The 17,502-nt window shown below is 41.5% G+C and overlaps 1 protein-coding gene across 2 annotated transcripts; it reads right to left on the reverse strand.

The window, feature by feature from the left end:
- Positions 1–640: 640 nt before the first annotated feature.
- LOC147186852 (uncharacterized) lies at positions 641–11,714 on the reverse strand. Of its 2 annotated transcripts, none has more exons than XM_086102048.1 (8): positions 11,238–11,714; positions 5,601–5,660; positions 5,314–5,378; positions 5,158–5,232; positions 4,647–4,800; positions 2,059–2,166; positions 1,902–1,950; positions 641–1,736 (listed from the first exon to the last, which is right to left on the reverse strand). In XM_086102048.1, the coding sequence occupies exons 2-8, from the start codon at positions 5,601–5,603 to the stop codon at positions 709–711; spliced, it is 1,482 nt and encodes a 493-aa protein (XP_085958174.1). In that variant the 5' UTR covers positions 5,604–5,660; positions 11,238–11,714; the 3' UTR covers positions 641–708. The 2 variants fall into 2 exon arrangements, with proteins under 2 accessions (XP_085958174.1, XP_085958175.1); XM_086102049.1 differs by lacking the exon at positions 11,238–11,714 and adding an exon at positions 6,073–7,883.
- Positions 11,715–17,502: the final 5,788 nt, after the last annotated feature.

Below are 17,502 nucleotides of genomic sequence, written 5' to 3' on the forward strand. Positions count from 1 at the left end.
CAGAGTTTGATGCTCGATTTTGACATGAAAATCAATCTCAGCAAAAAACGGCCTTTTCGTCGCGCAATACATGACGTTACTTATCCCAATGTATTTTAACTTGCTTTATTCAAAAAAGTAGCTTTGCGCTAAAAATATGGCACAATCTCAGCAAAAAACGGCCTTTTCGTCGCGCAATACATGACGTTACTTATCCCAATGTATTTTAACTTGCTTTATTCAAAAAAGTAGCTTTGCGCTCAAAATATGGCAAATTCCAAGTAGCAAATTGTGTCGATTAGACATTCATGTGTCATCTCACATATTAAAAATGGCTTTATATCGGAAGGTGACAGTATCACGATAGATACTGGCATATCGTATACTGTACAGTATCCATAATACGTCGCAATACTGATATTTATTTTCACCCTCGAGCCAATGATTCTTAAGCTGTTAAGTACATCTCACTTTGGCACAACCAACACACTGCCTCGGCTGGTGTCCAAGGAAAAAAACGTCTAAAATGTCATTTTAAAAGGAATAGCGGTATGCAGACCTGCGTGTGCTTAATCTGTGGATTGTGTTGATACAGATATTGGAAGAGAGGTTTAACTAGAAAAGATCCCCCCGCCCCCCCCCCCCACCAAAAAGGAGCTCCTTTATGTCCCATCACAAAAGAAAACAGGACAGATGTTCAGGATCCACCATCTGGAGGACACCACTAAACTAGAATTGTAGCTCATCACCAAAACTGAGACACTGGAGAAGGTCACCACCTCTTGAATGTGATGCAGCGGACAGGGTCTCAACATGCGGCAGTGGTGCAGAGAGCTTTTCCTTACTCAGCGACTGGATGGACCCTAATTTCTGACTCTGACTCCTAACGGAAGTCTCAAAGTCCACCAATGGCGCTTGGATCTCCGTGTCTTGACTCAGTAGTCTGGAGGACTCTGCTTTGTGATGATGAACAGTGAGGGGATTGAATACTTGTTTTGTTTTCTGACTCTGCACGGACGGCGTCGTTTGGGTCTTTTCCTTAACACCGAGTGCGGCGGAGGAAGGTGCCTCAAGAAGTCGCAGCGGTACCTGATTGAGCACCTCCTGTTTTATGGTCTCCGCCACCAACGTCTGACAGTGCGCGATGAGGCGTGGTTGTATCTCTTCCTTTGCGTCAAGATGCTCCAGTGCTAATTGGATGGGTTTGTTGAGAGGCTTCGAGGGGCCGGCTGTTACTGTGTGACCCTGCACAGCCAGGTCCACCTGGGTCTCTACCTTTATGTTTCCCGTCAGCGTAGGACCTTCGAACACCTTGATGATGAGCTGCTGCGATTCCCCTATACCCAGGGGCTTGGTATACTCCTCAGCCTCGGTAAGCAACGGCAGGCCCTGAGGCTCAAAATGCTCCAGTAACAACTGGAACCCATCTTCGACACTCTGAAGCTCAATCTGAGAAGCAGGGGAAAGAAGCATACAATCCAGGAGATTCAGTGCGTGGTCGTTCTCAAGAGTTTCTCCCTGAGGCTGCCCCTCGGGAGCAATTGAAAGTTCATTTTTGCCACACGGCATCTGCATGAATTTCTTTTCTTCAATCAGTGCTTCCACAGACTCTTCTGAATCGAGGGCGGAAGGAGGCTGCGAGTTGTAATGCATTGTTTCGGAAGAGGAGTCCAATTCATCACATGCCATGATGTCCTTTTGGACTGTCGAAAGGCACATGCTATTGGTATGTGCAACTTCAGGATCTGGTGTATCCTCTGCAAAGAGATCAAAAGAAGAACTATCTTTTCCGCTTGCTCAAACTACAGCAACACTGCATCAAACAAGAATGGCTGCCATGTTGTCAAAAATTCTGCCCAACAAAATGGCGTTTCACTCTAACGATGTGGCGGGCTAGTTTGTGGTGATGTGTGGTGACGTACTTGAAACACCAGTGTGTATTTTACTCTTTCGCCGCTTCCTGCGTTTCCCCTGGAAAAAAAAAAAAAAAGCACCCCCTTCAGCATATCCCACGATCAAAGCAAACATTTCCATTCCCGTCATCATCAGGCGGGTCGCAGACGCTCATGTGCAACTAACATAGTTTTCACAGGTGGACCAACGAGGATAAAGCTGAGCGTGCCGCCGTTTCTGCGCATCCGCTTCTTCGTAGTATTTGTCCCTGTCCGCCTGTGGGAGCAACTTCCACTGTGAACGCACAAAAAAAAACACAAACATGTTCAAAAAGGACGTCGACTGCTCGGGGTGAATGCCAAATCAGCACATATTTACAAAAGACTGAAATGCACACAGATTCAGTGACGTGTCGTAATAGACATTTTGCAAATGAGTAGAAGACAAGTCAAAGTAGTTGAAGGTAAATATGGCTCGAAGAAGGATTATGGTGATGTTGACATGTAATTACTTAATCCAGTCACAAACCACACAATGCGGATTGAGCTCTGCGTCTCCCCCACTCCAATTAAAACCCAATTTTACATAGTTGAAATCATTTTTTCCTCACTGTCTGCAAGCGGGGCTCCGTGATCACGGGGCTCCGGCAGTAGCCACTGTCAGCAACTGCTTGGCTCACTCTCGTCCTCTTAGCGCTGTTTTAGCTTGGACAAAGGAACCAGGACGAGCATGAGCTATCAACAAACTGTTGCTTTCAAAACACAGGATTATACCGTTGGACGAAATCGCGCCAAAACGACCGTCTGCCTCCATCTCCCCAACGCAACGCACACCCTGCCGTTTCCGTTCTCACCGCTGCTTAAGCGATTCCCTCGACAAAACCAAAAAGCGCACTCGGTCATGACCTCACAGAGAATCCGAAATGACGGAATTTATGGAACAATCTTGCTCAGCAAAAAAAACCGTTCTTTGCCCTACAACGGTGATTCTCGAAATGTGGTGGCAGCACCACCGGTGATGTTTGCTCCCTCTAGTGGTGTGTCAAAGAATCACTGCATTAAATGTATACACAGTGCATGATACAGTGGTTTAAACTTTTTTATTCCCTAAAAAAAAAAACTATATACTTTAATATACACTACTGTATGTTAATGGTTGTCGTTAGTGGTAGTGGAGTTTGGTTTTTTTTTTTTCTTTAAGATGGTACTTGTTAGGTTGTGTAAAATGCTTGGGAGAACCAGCACCAACCAGACTAGTTCCAGAGTTTATGTCTACTTGGGACTTCCTAGAATCTTTCCATTGTACACAAGACCTCCACAACTAACTGATGTACTGATTGTACTCAATAAGGGCATAATGCATGCTGCATGTGGGGTGTCAGTATCTCGCTTCTCCAAAAATTCCTTGTAGATGGAAATTTTATTTGACACTCATCAAGTACTTGGTTCTGCCATTTGATGAGTCTGTTGAAGGTCCAATGAGTCCAGTTCTAAAGATGCTCCTTGACAAGTGCCTTTAGAAGTACCGTCAGTGTTATATGTACAGTCCCCTCCAAAAGTTTTGTTTTTGTTGTGTAGCGAAGACATTTGGGTTTCAGATCAAAAGTAGGATAGGAAATAAATGTCGAGAATTCCAAATTTTATTTCATGGTATTCACATTTTTGGATTTCATCTGTGAAAATTGCATCTGTTGTAAAGCGATGAAGACCAGAGCGGTGTCTACGGGGGTGGGGCAACCAGAAAATCAAAATGAGCTATTGCACAAACAGAAGGCAGAGCCAATACAACGATTTGGAATGTCCCGAAAAAAATAACTAAATAAGTACTGCCATACTGAGCAATAGACATCAAACAGGTTAGAGAAGAAACATCAAGTCCATTCCACAAGATGAAAACCACTCATCCGGCAAGATGAATCGGGAGGCCAGATTGGATTTTGCAGATATCAGTCAAGAGATCCAGCCACTCACCTTTTTAAACAAAATAGGATGGACCTATGATTTTACCAAAGTGATGAAATGTCCAAAGTAAGAAGGAAGAAAGGATGTGCTTATGATTCAAAACACACACACGCTTATCTGTGAAACGCAGTGGGGGTACTGTCAGGCATGGTTGCTTTCAAAACGGGTTCACCAGACTGTATATTGACTATGGAGCTCATGACAGTCACAGCAGAATGAATTCTGATGTCTACAAACCCATTTTGCCGGGCAAATTCCAAAAAATAAGAAAACACTTTCAAACTCATCGGAAGAAGCTTCGTCATGAAACAGGACAAAGACTTTGGGTCTTTGTCCTGTTTCATGACACATTGCCAACACAACAAAGGACTCAATCAGAAGGGAAAGAAGCTGCAGTGAAGGCCTTGAAAAGCATTTCAACCAAAGCCTGCCACAAGGCCCAAGTCACTGGGTCGCAGGCGCGATGCGGTTCTTGCAAGTGAGGGTTATTCCACCAAATATTAAATGTTAGTCAATTTAATCATGTCCATGTCAATACTTTTGCTGAAAATAAAAAGCCGGATTCATTTTCGTCTTTTGATCTGAAGCCCGCAGGTCTTCAGCTCCACTCAACTGTATTTATGGAGCACTTTCAAACAGCCATCGCTGCATACAAAGTGCTGTACATGGAGCAATTCAACATATACATTCAAGATACAACAAAACCGAATGAATTGACCGTGCCGGTCCAATACTTTTGTAGGGGACTTGGACATGACATTTGACTGAGTGCCGTATGTCTCTTGAGCGTTCCCCCAACAGGGCATAACCTACCATTTTTCCGAGGGCCACATGAACAGATGCACTGTCTCTCTTTTCCAGTTGCATGGTGACTACTTCTCTGTACTTGTTTGCAAACAACATAAAGGCATTCGGCGGCTTCTTGATGTAGGGTCGCTCCCGCACATGCTCAGTCTTCCTTGTGTTACTGAAATTAAAGGCGCAAAACGGGTGTCTTTTAGGAAACGTTGTCAAGAGTCAAATGAAGCATGGTACCAATCTCAAAAGTCTCAAAAGGGACGTGCACATTCATGCAATTACATGAAGTTGCTGTTTCTTTTTATTCTTTTTAGTGCTGGATGTTACATTCATTGTGGGGAAACATTTTGAAATCGTTTAAATTGGTCTCAATTTTGATGGCACAAAAATGTGGCATTTAGGGGTGAGTAGCCATTTTTATATCCACGATACTCACACACACACACACACACACACACACACACAAATAAAAACACATCGACAGTTCATGAGCCAGTATGGAAATGTTTGTGCAAACAAAGCTTACATAGTTGTGAAGAGGTTTTGCGGAGGAGCTGCAGACATTAAAGGATGCACCTGCTCAAACAAAATTTCTCCATTCCTGCGTCAACGGGAATAGAAAGACTGTGATGACGTGAATAAGGTTTTAATTTCAGTAGTCCTTTGTAAGGGTTTCACTCACATAAAACCAACAGGTACCATCTGCGGGGCCCCGGGCGTCATCATCATGCCTGATGGTGCCCTTATCTGAAACGGGAGATTTTGAATTTAACCGATTCAACTGTTTTTGAGCACGCAGTGCAAAAAAGTAAAATAAAGAGATGAAAAATGAAGATTCGAGTGATTATAACATATTGAAACACTATGCACTGCCTGTCCAAAAATGGACAGGAAATTATACGCTTTCACCATGAACTAACAAATTCTCCATCAAGTCACTCAATCAGAAATACAAAGTTGGTCTCATACCATTTGTTGAGGATGTGGACCGAGGATGTTTTGAACAGGCCATTGATGGGGCAGTTGCTGCTGTTCAAAAGTAGAGTAAAATTATTATACATTCCATGTTCGATCTCGGTGGCTACACACACATATCTTAGCAATCTTAGATCTGAAATGTAACCGAGGTTGTTTCTTGCGAGAAGAGAAACCTGCCCATGCATGCGGAGACGACCGATCAGTTTGTGCACAAGGAAAGCGAAGCTGGAACTATTGCAGCCTAAACGTTCACAAAAATAAAAGCCACGATAAAAACAAAGTAGAATTGAGAAAGGGGGGAATCTTTCATCTAGACTATTCGCAATGCCACATCTATTTGTCTTCTGGTAACAAGTCGCTTTCAATCCAAAAATGTTTTTTTTCCCGAGAAAACCATTACTTATGAGGTCCCGACTTTTGCTCGTCCCCTAGATGATATTTGGGAAGACGTTGTACAACTTACCTGACTGTGATTATGGAAACCGGCGTGACTATTAAGGTGCACCGGCGGTCTGATCTGCTGCGGTACATTGTACATGTTCGGGCCCGTCATCATTGTGGCTGGCTGGGAAAAACGAGGCCCCACGGGGAAAGTGGGCAGCATCGGCCTCGGATGGCATTCTGGCCTGATCGGGTGCATTTTGATCCAGTTTCAGTGAGAAATACAGATCTTGATCCGAAGCGCTTGTCATTTATCAATTAGAAAAAAGACTGTGGCGGTCATGCAAGAGGTAATTCTGCAAAAAAGGATCATTTTTGTTTTTCTGTATGTTGCATAATTTTATGGAGCCGTTAGCCATTCGACGCCACAGCTTGTATCGAAGATGGATGGATATGGATTACGTAACATCATGTCTGACAGTGGTGATGAATCCTTGTCAGCATGATGTAGTAGTGACATTTCAAGGACAATGCAAACAACTTAGAGCAATTACATCTGTCAAAGCCTCCAAAGACTGTTCCAATTGCCGAGCCATTGAACTTTTACCCGCAGGAAACCACAATCGTTCAGATCAATAATTTTTAAAACCTGTGCTAAACCGCTAACCTGTTCATTCTGTACACCTTGAACTTGGACATTCATCTACCACCGTGCCACCTCAATATTCCATCCCCACCAAACCAGGCATCTCACTCGGCACTACTCCTCCCAATTATCATCTAAAATTGCCTTTCCACGTTAAAACCTGGATGATCACACACTTCCACAAACCAAACTGCAATAAATCCAAAGTCCTCTCCTCGACCCGGGACATCTCCCTCACCACCTATGTGCTGCCATCCCCCATCTCCCTCGAACCTTTGACCAAAATATCAAACATACACAGCGTTATCAATTCCTGCTCATCACCTAAAAAGCTGTACGATAACCTCGCCTGCTCCGCCATCCCTCCTCAAAACCCATGTCCTGCACAAACCCACTGAAACCCCCTCCCAGAGGACATCAGAAAGCCACTACTTACACATTTCAATCCAAAGACTCACCTCTTCAAACCCGATCACTCGCCCCATTTTGTCATGCAAAACCCATTTATTACCCATCCACAATTTTCTGCATAGCTTGTCTTCACAGAGGTTGCTGGTGAGCTGGCGCCGATGCCGGCTGACCATTCACACTTGCATTCACACCCACAGTATGGTCAATTTAGAGCATGGGTGTCAAAATTCAGAATAGTTCAGGGGCATCATACAGCCTAATTTGGATGTCAAGTGTAAATGTGAAATCTATGTTGCACTGTATCAATGAAAGGCAATGCAAGTACATTGAGAACATATTTATATTGAATGAACTATCTTTTTACAAACAAGAACAACCTCAGATTTCTCAACAGCAACGTGCAATAAACTTCATTTTATCATCTACATATGTGCATTATGACTTATAACAGGGATTGCATAGGTTTTTCACCTTTTAATTAATCGTTTTTCGCAGTGGATAAAGAATGCACCCGTCAGTTACGAAACTGATTACGTCGTTACATAACTGTCACGCAGCAAGCCGTCAATTACGTCGCTGCCATGTTGGACGTAAGCAAGCCGTCAGCATGTTTATGGTGCTGGTTGTCGTCGGCGACGTTTTACAGGCCTCTATGCACTAACCCGACGTCGGTCACGTTCAGCGGCTATCGCGTGGTGTCGGCACGTACCGCCGGAAAAGTGATCACGTACGCCGCGAAGTCGACTAGTACGTACCTTGGGCGCATGCGTGCGAATCCATACCATCGGCATCGGTCGTCCGGTCCACATTTCAAACCGCAAGCTCGCGGCCGCAGCAGAATAAGGTGTAAACTAAGCAATTAATTTGTTGTCGCCCAACCCCCCCCCCCCCCCCACATGAAATTAACATAATAGAAACATGACATATACAAAGTATGTCTAGGGAACAACGGGGACAGCAAAAAAGGACTTTTTGTTAGTCACAAGTCTCATAAAAGGAGACAGTATCAATGTGAAAGTATGTACAGGTAGGTTTCTGAGTGCCATTCTCGACTAAAAAAAATATAGCCCTGAGTGTTAAGTAGTTATTAAAACGGCATCTTCATTCATACTTTGATTTTTAAAAAATCTAAAAAAGTGCAAGCAGATCCACAAGAGGTCTTGAACTGCCTCGCGGGGGGTTTCCACAAAAAGAGCAACCCACATCAATGTCACTTTTAAACTTAGTCATGTCACAGTTGGCCCGATGGTGTTCATGTAATATTTTACAACTCATTTTCTTCACCCTATTAGTCAGCAAATACTTAATTTGGGACCTGTTTCTCAATATCAGTAAAAAAAAAAAGCAGTTCCGGTATGACACAAAATATGGAATGAATGGAGACAGCATTTTTCTGAAACAGCACAGACCTTGTTCCAAATTTGATGTTGAGTCAAACATTACCAATCTCCATCTCTAAAATACATGGGAGGGAAACAAGATTGGGTAAAAGCATTAACTTATTTTTTTTGAGTATTTTAATTTCTGCAGTTATTGCATCAAATAGAATGTCATATTATATTGGCGCAACTGGAAATTTCTAAGCATGAAAGAATTCTGAATAAGATGTATTGTTGCTGTCAAATAAATGCTTTACTATAAGCGCCTATTTTTCTAAGGATTTATTTTTGTACAAAATATATTTGTTGTTCCATATTAGGTATTCAACTCAAAATTTTGCTGCTGTAAATTGTGATTTTCTCCATTGTGAGACAAATAAAAGATTTTCTTCTTTTTGAACACTTGGCTGATGCCAACCTCTGTGCAATTTGTATAGTTTTGAGCACGCGAAGGAGAATCCAGAAGCTGAAATATATATTTTTAAAAATCAGGATACGTCGTTCCAATTCAATTTCCCCATCATAATAGGATAAATCGTGTCCATGCCCACCGACCCATCCTCATAATAAAATAAACGCAGTTGACGACAATTGCTGTCGCAAGCGCTCCATGTACGTCAACATTTCAATTGACATTTTGCGTAAGCAGTTAGATGCGAAGTGCTTTCGCTTGTTTCTACGTAGGATGTCGTGAGCTGTGTTATTCTCTCTCTCACGACTTAAGCAGATCGATGCAAAGTTGTTTGTTGTTGCGTGTGGCTAATGAACGACTACGAGGGCTGGTGTTACGGAAATTACACGTTCGTTTTTGTCTCTTGGTTAAAAAATACATTAAGCAAAACAAAACAAAAACAATCTCACAGATTAACCTTTCCCTAGCACTAAATGGCAACTAATCCACAAACAGGTATGGTACAACAAAACAATGAATACAATTTACTTGTGCATGACGACAAAAATCTGATTTAGTCAAATATTAACACGAAAGATTGTTGAATATGATAAACAGGAACTACATATTTGTCAATACAGTGACCATCATTCGCAAGTAGAAAATGGCTTGCTCCACTTAACCACATCTTTTATGACTTTCAAGGCACTTCTGAACCGTTATGCAAGAGCTTGCGGTATGAACGGTATAACATCAATTCTTTAAAGACAGTTCATTTATGAAATAGATGGGCCCGAAGTCGTTTGTAAGAAAAGGTCAAATAAAAATGTAGATGGTGTAGATTTGTTTTGTTGCAAAGAATTTACATTTTAAGGTCATGGGGATAATTGCATGGTTACAATGTGTCAAAATAGGAATACTCCTGGATTGATTTTTTTTTTTTTTTTGCATGACATTAAATTATAATTCAAAGGAACGATGGACAGAGCAACACAGGAGTGTGCGTGCACACGCGCGCGCGTGTGTGTGTGTGTGTGCGCGCGCGCGCGTCCGTGCCCAAGATGAAATACTTGCCCCCATCCTGATTTCTGTCCGTTCATCAAACCAATTTTAATGCCACACAGAGACTACCCAAGGAAATATAAAATGCAGTTTCTAAATGCCAATAACATTTTTAGAGCACAAAAAAAAATCCCAACCTACCTGTCCCCGTGTAAAAAAGGTTACACACATACACACACACACTTAGATTTGAATGCATCAACCTATGTATTTTTGGAATGCAACTCCAACTTTTTTCAGTGTAGAAGCGATGCAGCATAGAGGAGGGACCACCTGGTTAATGTAGATGTAACATGACAGTATGTATGACTAGATTATTGTTAGGTATGATGATGTGTTATATATATTTGCTTTATGATTGGGCCATTGTCAAAAGAAAAAGCTGTAGCTTGAGGTATGTTATCAAATTGTGTCCGACTGTGTCATAATAGGTCATTGATACAAGGACAAAGCAGAAGCAAGTTATTATTGGGTTAATATGACTGTATTGCATCTTGTTATATGGTATGTGATTTTGTTACGCCCAGATAGAAAATGAAAGTGTTGATATATTGTGTTAAGTGATATCGTACTGCTACTTACTCCCTTTTTAACATGTAACTCAGGGGTACCCCCAGTCAGGTACGCGAGACCCCCTAACCTCCCAGATTTTGATGTCCCCCTCCTCCGGCACACCCGATTCAAATAATAGGCTCATCAGCAAGCTTTGCAGAAAGAAGCCTGATAACAATGTTGACCATTTGAATCGGGTGTGTATGCAGCTAATTCATCACCCCCGATTGTGTTATGCTGTATGTGCATTCACACACAGGAGAAAGAGGAAAAGCCAACAGATTTTGTGTTGCTCGTGCTAAATGTACATGCAGTATACGGGTCAAATGTTCAAAGAGCATACCCATACCTGTCAACTTATACGGTTTAGCCATAGTTCATACGGATTTTGTGGTGAATCTTATGTATATGGCCGTATCGCACAAATCATACGGATTCTAAAAATTTCCGCCCCGCCCCCAGAATGGTGCTAGTCTACTCGAATGCTTTCATTTCCAAAGTAAATATGAATGGATGCTGTAACTTCGAGCCGATGGGTCAGCATTTGGAGTTGGTGAAAAAAGTAACGCAGGAGTACAACTCTGAACACAGTAATGCCACTAAGTAGAATGATGATTAGACATTAACCAGACATTGTATTATGGAGCTCTACAATAAATATCATTGAAAATTTCGTGGGTTTTTTTCTGCCGTTATTTTGACATATAAAATGCTTTGGTATGTTATAAAGATTTTTTGCTCTTTATAAGGATTTTTTTGGTAGTTTATACAGGTTGGCGCTCCGAAAAGTTGACAGGTATGCATACCTTGCATGCGGAGAGTTGATCTTGCAGGTAATACCCCGATATTCCAGCTTTTCAGGCTCCATCCCACACAGGAATGCGGTTTGGAGCTCTTCATCCGCTGTTCCGGCGCCATGGCCGATGAATTGCTTTCACTTGAGGACTTCAGTCGCAAGCCAATAGTTTCAGGAAGTGCAAGTGTGAAAAACTTGCTGCTCTTGTATTTTCATGGAAGAATAAATCCACTCCTCCGAGGAAGGGCAAATGATTCGCACAGAAGTGACTTCCAAATAGACACGTGGTAAGGCCAAGAACTTCTCTATTTCATTGTAATGGTTCAGATATTTTCTTGTTGGAATGGCTTGAGGAAAGGGCTCGCATGACTCCATCATCATCACTCCCGTGAAAAGTTTCTCATGTTTCTACATCCATTGGTGAAGGCATCACTGATAGTTAAAACTGGTCGAGTTCAGTGACTGAAACGCTTCGGCAACAGAACCGAAGAGCTGTGATGATCTCACACTTTTGCATATGCGTGTTTACTTGCGGTGCGATCAATGTCAAGACCCTGGGTTCGCAGGATCTCCAGAAAAGGCGTGTCAACTGGTGTTCGAGGGTGAGTTCCTGCGAGATTTGGGTGGATGACACCGCCTCATCAAAGTCAGCTGGAAAAGGCGGCGGGCCAAACGCAAGTTGATCTGTGACAAATAGAAGATGCCCCTTATCAAGGACATCAAGCATGCAGCTTCTGCAGGACATTGCGTGCCTTGTCAAAAGGGGAAGTCAAATCGGAAATGTTCTTTACAATGTATTCTACGCACCCCCACTATAGTCTAAAGAGGGCATTCTAATTATCTTTGTGGAAAATGAGCTAAGCAGAAAAATCCACCTATCGCGGGGTGGCCATTTTTTTCTCATTGACAGAAAATGACATCACAGTGCCTAAAAGCTCGGGTAATGACCGTCGACGGCTCACCTTTCTGAATTCGGTCATGCGCTGTTTGCAAGATGAGCATTTAGGCACTGTGATGTCATTTTCAGTTGACAGCAAGTGACAATACAAACTGGCTGTCCCCTGAGATGGATCAAAACAGGTCGATTTTGCTGCTTAATACACAGCCTCCCCCTTTGGGGGTTGGCCCTGAGACGCTGACAGAAAGAAACCTATTCTGATGACTGCTCAGGTAGATGAGGAAGATGGTGTAAGTGTGGCGATTGCACAACTGACGCATGGGATAGAAAAGGCAAAGGCGAAAAGCGGGGAAGGGGATTTGGATTTTTGGAGTAAATTAGCTCAGGTGAAGGGAGTGGTTGTTGCGATGTGCAAAGTCAATCAAAGATGTTCTAAATGTGGAGGAGGTCATTGCGGGAATTCGATCAAGAGGGTATGGAGAACCTGACTGCTGATTGGCTTTTATTTTTTTTGCTCTTAGGAAAGTGAAATATGAGTTGGTGGCAGTAATGAGTTGTTGGGAGTACGTTGCCAACCGCATAACAATTCCAACAGAAGAATACTTCATTCATATTCCACATACACAATATTAACGAATACCATGTTTAGATTAGTGGGGGTGCTTAGAAAAGACTTTTTTTTAACTTACCCTTTAAATGTGGCAATACATTTTGAGGTGTGTTCCAATATTCTAACACAACATGAGCAAATACAATTTTAAAATCGACTCTTGACCAATCCAAATGTCAAGCTCACCCATGACCTGACTCCATCGACATCCTAATTCAGCCAAAAAAAAATCTCGTAATTGAGGTTCAGGACTTGACTTGAGGTTCATTCACACCAAACTATCAACTTTTTATGGGGCTTGCTTTGATTGTTTTTGATGAAACAGCCCAAGAGCGGAGGAGCCCTTTGGAACAGAAGTGGAAACTGAGTTTGGCTTTCTCATCCAGTATCAGTGTGTGACCTCACAAATGAGCTCCAGGAAGCTTCGTCCCAGTAGATTGATTAGGAATGGAGTGGCACTGTCCCCAAACAAACATCAAACAGTGTGGATTTTTTTCTGGTTCAGAGTGGTTTGCGTTAATCTGTGCATTGTTATAGTGGTAAATTAAGTGAGTTACCTTAATGGTTTGATATAAACAGAACTCACAGGGATTAATGCTCTCCGGGAGTAGCTGCTGTCAGGTCACCAGCACAGATTTTGGCACAACAGGTTCAAGAAATTCTACAATTAGGCAAACTAGCAAGGTGAGCATACTAGAAAGCGAGAGGTGGGGCTCCTGTGAAATTCTAGTATGCTGGCATACTAGCTAGGGCACAGGTGTCAAACTCGAGGCTGGGAGTCAGATCCAGCCGCAACGTCATTTTAGGCGGCCCAAAAGCAAATTGTGTGTCAATTTCAAATTGCTAGTCTGCACCGAAACGTCAAATTGCCATGTGTAATAAAGATAAAATTTTGCAATAATTTTGTTACCCTGTTTCTGAAACTAATTGAACAAAGTTTTTCAAAAATGAGTTGGGACACCTCTGAGGCTAAAGAACGTTGGTGCAGCTGGCGACACCATTTTGATCCAGCTGAAATAACCATTTGCATTTAAATCTTATGGACAATAATTTATGGAAAGATACTGATTGATATTAATTGCTCAAAATTACTCATTTAAAAACATAGGAATGATCAGGTCTGTGGACTGGTCATGCGGGCCTCTGGCTAACAGGTGACTCCTGCTCAAGACGATGTTGAATACAAACAAAAAATGTAGACTTATTCTTTCCGTTCATAAAGTTTAGGGGCTTATTTTAAATACATCTATTTCTGCACTACACAGAATGAAGGTCAATCACTTGGGAACTGGAGTTTACTTTTGTTTCATTACATGTCTGATTTATTTTCATCTCTCCATCCATTTTCTAATCCGCTCATACAAAGGTCGCGGGGGGTGCTGGAGCCTATCCCAGCTATCGTCATATAGCAGGCGGGGTACACCCTGAATTGGTTGTCAGCCAATCGCAGGGGACATAGGCGAACAACCATTTGCGCTCACGATCACATCTCGGGACAATTAGGATCAATCAACCTACCATGCATGTTTTTGGAATGTGCGAGAAAACCCACGCAGGCACGGGGAGAATATCCAAACTCCACTCAGGAAGGCCGGAATCAGAATCGAACCTTGGCCCTCTGCACTGTGAGGCCGGTGTCCTAACCAGTCTACTGCCGTGCCGCCATTATTATCTAACCGATACTTTATACACAAGCTAACTAAAATGAATTGAAAAACAAATGAATCATTTTCTTTAAAAAATAAAAACACAATGCTCTAAAACGATAACTTAATTTTAAAAAAAACAAGTCAAAACAAAAAAAAAAAACGAATAAAAATCAAACGATTTTAACCTTGGTATAACACATACGGATGGAGGTCTGTCCTGATACTACGGTAAGTATGCATACAGTACGTTTGAGTCAGAAGATAGCAGGGATTACCGCGAAACAATTTTGGATTGTTAAACTCCGCCTGTGAATATTTCAGACATCCAGGTCATTTCCTTTTCGGGGCATCGAATCAAACACAACTGCAAAATGTGTTCATGTTAGTCACCTGGCAGAGCATTAGTCAGTCAACCATGCAATTTGCCAAATAAATTAGGCGAATAATGTAAATATTCAAATATATCTGGAAATTGTTGATTATATTTTTCTTAAAATTAAAATGGCCTAAAATGAGAAACTGGTTTCCAACCACTGCATTTTGGTGTACCTAATGAAGTGCAGTTGTCCTGTTTTGGACTTGCAATTTGATGTATATTTGTGAATTTAAACGATATTTAGGATTTTTTTTTCTTAATCTATGTACTTGTCATATAGTGGAAAAAGTGGATTTATCAACAATCACGTTTTTGTATCTCAAATTAGTAGTTTCAAATTTCCCCATTGTGGGACAAATAAAGGTTATCTTATCTTAAAAACCTGTGATTTCAACAGGGGCGTGTAGATTTTCATACCCATTGTGCGATGCCGCCACCGCCACCTAATGCTTCTTTTCTAGTCGTACGCGGATTACAGAATGTTTGTGAAAATTTGCATTATTTCTCTTTATTGTGGTACTGGTTAGGGGGGATTTATTTTTTTGATTGATGGAGTACCAATCAATATTGTACAGCGGCAGCTTGTGTCAAATTTTGTAATAAACAACGACAGGTAAAAGCTCTGCTCAAGTTAATTCAATTCAAATAAACACCAAATCATCAGCGACATCAGACCGATTTATAATTAAATGAAAGATGATTCCTGATACGGCAGGCGAGATATACGATTCAAGGATGGAAAGATTTTCAAATGTAACGATTTTCTAAACACCCTTAGTATTGGTACTTGCCCAACTAAAACTCCACAAGTTCTGCTGGTTTTCGAGTGGTCGGACTGAAGGTGACAGAAAACACAATGTCGGCCAAGCAAGGACTGTGCAAACGGCACTTACCTTCCCCATTCATGACTTAAAAAAAACAAACAAAAAAAAACCAAACAAAGACATGAAAGGACGGTCAAGACTTTCTTTAATATGTAGGAACGCACAGTATGTACTCTTCCCCATGTCACAAATATTTTTTTTAATCATTTCTGATGTCATTTGCCAGGTTTGATGAAGATGATGATTTGAGGTGATTAAAAAATGCTGTCTTTAATTAAAGAGAATCCTAAATGAGTGCAGTCTTAATTGACCAAGTAAATGCTATAAGAACTGGATATGCAGTACATGTCTATAAGATTGTTGTGTGGAGTTTGAACCCTATTCACCTGACGTGTGTTTAATTTTGTGTAATAATTATTATATTTACTTGGATGAAACATTCAGAATCCAGTACAACAAAACCGACCCTGGATAACAAAATATAGAATGGCTCAACAGAGTTGTGAAAAATGGTGGCCAGATTTCAAAACTGCAGAGATGAATGCAGTTATCACGATAGAGCAGAAATGGGAAAGAAAAGTCTTCTGAAATTGAGCACAAACGTTTTCAAATGTGAATAGCACGGGGAAAGAAGGAATGTCTTGAGCATTGAACCCACTTCCCCAGCTGTGTGTCGAGGTCAGCCTGACTGTCATGTGCATTTCAAATTTGTCAAGGTTAAATATTGTAAGACTTACCAGTGTTTCCTTCTCGAGATTTGCACTCGTAGTGACATGTGAAATCCGATGGATGTTTTTGAAATGGTTCGAGTGAGAGGGGTTAGAATACACACCAAACAGTGGCTGCAACGAAATGTAAGCCATACAATGACTGCACAAAACAAAAAGGCACCTTGCCCATCTGTCGCGTCAATAAAATCTGAAACATTCAAAAGTTGTGCGTTTATTTAATCACGCGGCTGTGTTCAAAGAAGTCATGCCATTTGAAAGGTGGGAACGTACGTACCATACTACGGAGGGTCAATTCAGTCGTAGTCATGTAATGATATGTTGAAATATATTTATGTACACACATATATATGTGTGGCTGTATACAATTTTTCAAGAAGAAAATGGGCAATAAACCATACAATTTGAGTCATCCAACTCAATTATCAATCGTACTCAAGTATATTTGTTTCATATTGTGCTGTGTTTTGAGTATCTGAGTTGTGGCAAGCACCTGAAACAGAGTATTTAAAAAAAGAAAAACATACTGACTAGATTCTTTGGTTGGCTCCCAATCAGTAGAGATGCCGTCACGCCAGGAGGGCGTCAGAGCACTCCTTTGTCTTCGTCCTTGGCTAAGCTGGGTTTCCTGGTAAGCCATTCAAGCTCTACTCGATCTTTTAGTCGCCGTTATATTACAAGTGATGGAAAGCTACAGAGGTTCAAATACAACTTTTCGTATAAATGGAATCGATCTTAAGAGCAAAGATTGTGCTTAAATAAATATGGTTCCACATGCAACTTTTTTTTTTAAAAATGGTTTTCTGCGATTGGCTGGCACCCAGTTCAGGGTGTACCCCGCCTGCTACCCGAAGACAGCTGGGATAGGCTCCGGCACACCCTTGTGAGGCGATGTGGCTTAGAAAATGGATGGATGGATAAAAATGGTGTACATCTAAAGGGCAAAGTTTGTGCCAACAGTCATATTACTGTAGAAAATGCTTCTGGAACTCTCAAAAGATAAACCGGCATAAAACATGGTGTGTAATTAATGTGTACTTGATTGTCGCTTGACTGTTATTCTGGGAAAATGTAGAGGAGGACATTTTCCAAAAGATACAGAAATGTACAATATTGGTGGTCTTTTCTTTATGCCGCTAGGGAGATTTCACATAAGTGTGTTGATAAGAATGGTAAAAATATTTGGGAAA

The sequence above is a fragment of the Hippocampus guttulatus genome, chromosome 21 (genome assembly GCF_054856545.1).
Source record: "Hippocampus guttulatus isolate MCC_2025c chromosome 21, RoL_Hgut_1.0, whole genome shotgun sequence".
NCBI classification, from domain to species: Eukaryota; Metazoa; Chordata; class Actinopteri; order Syngnathiformes; family Syngnathidae; genus Hippocampus; species Hippocampus guttulatus.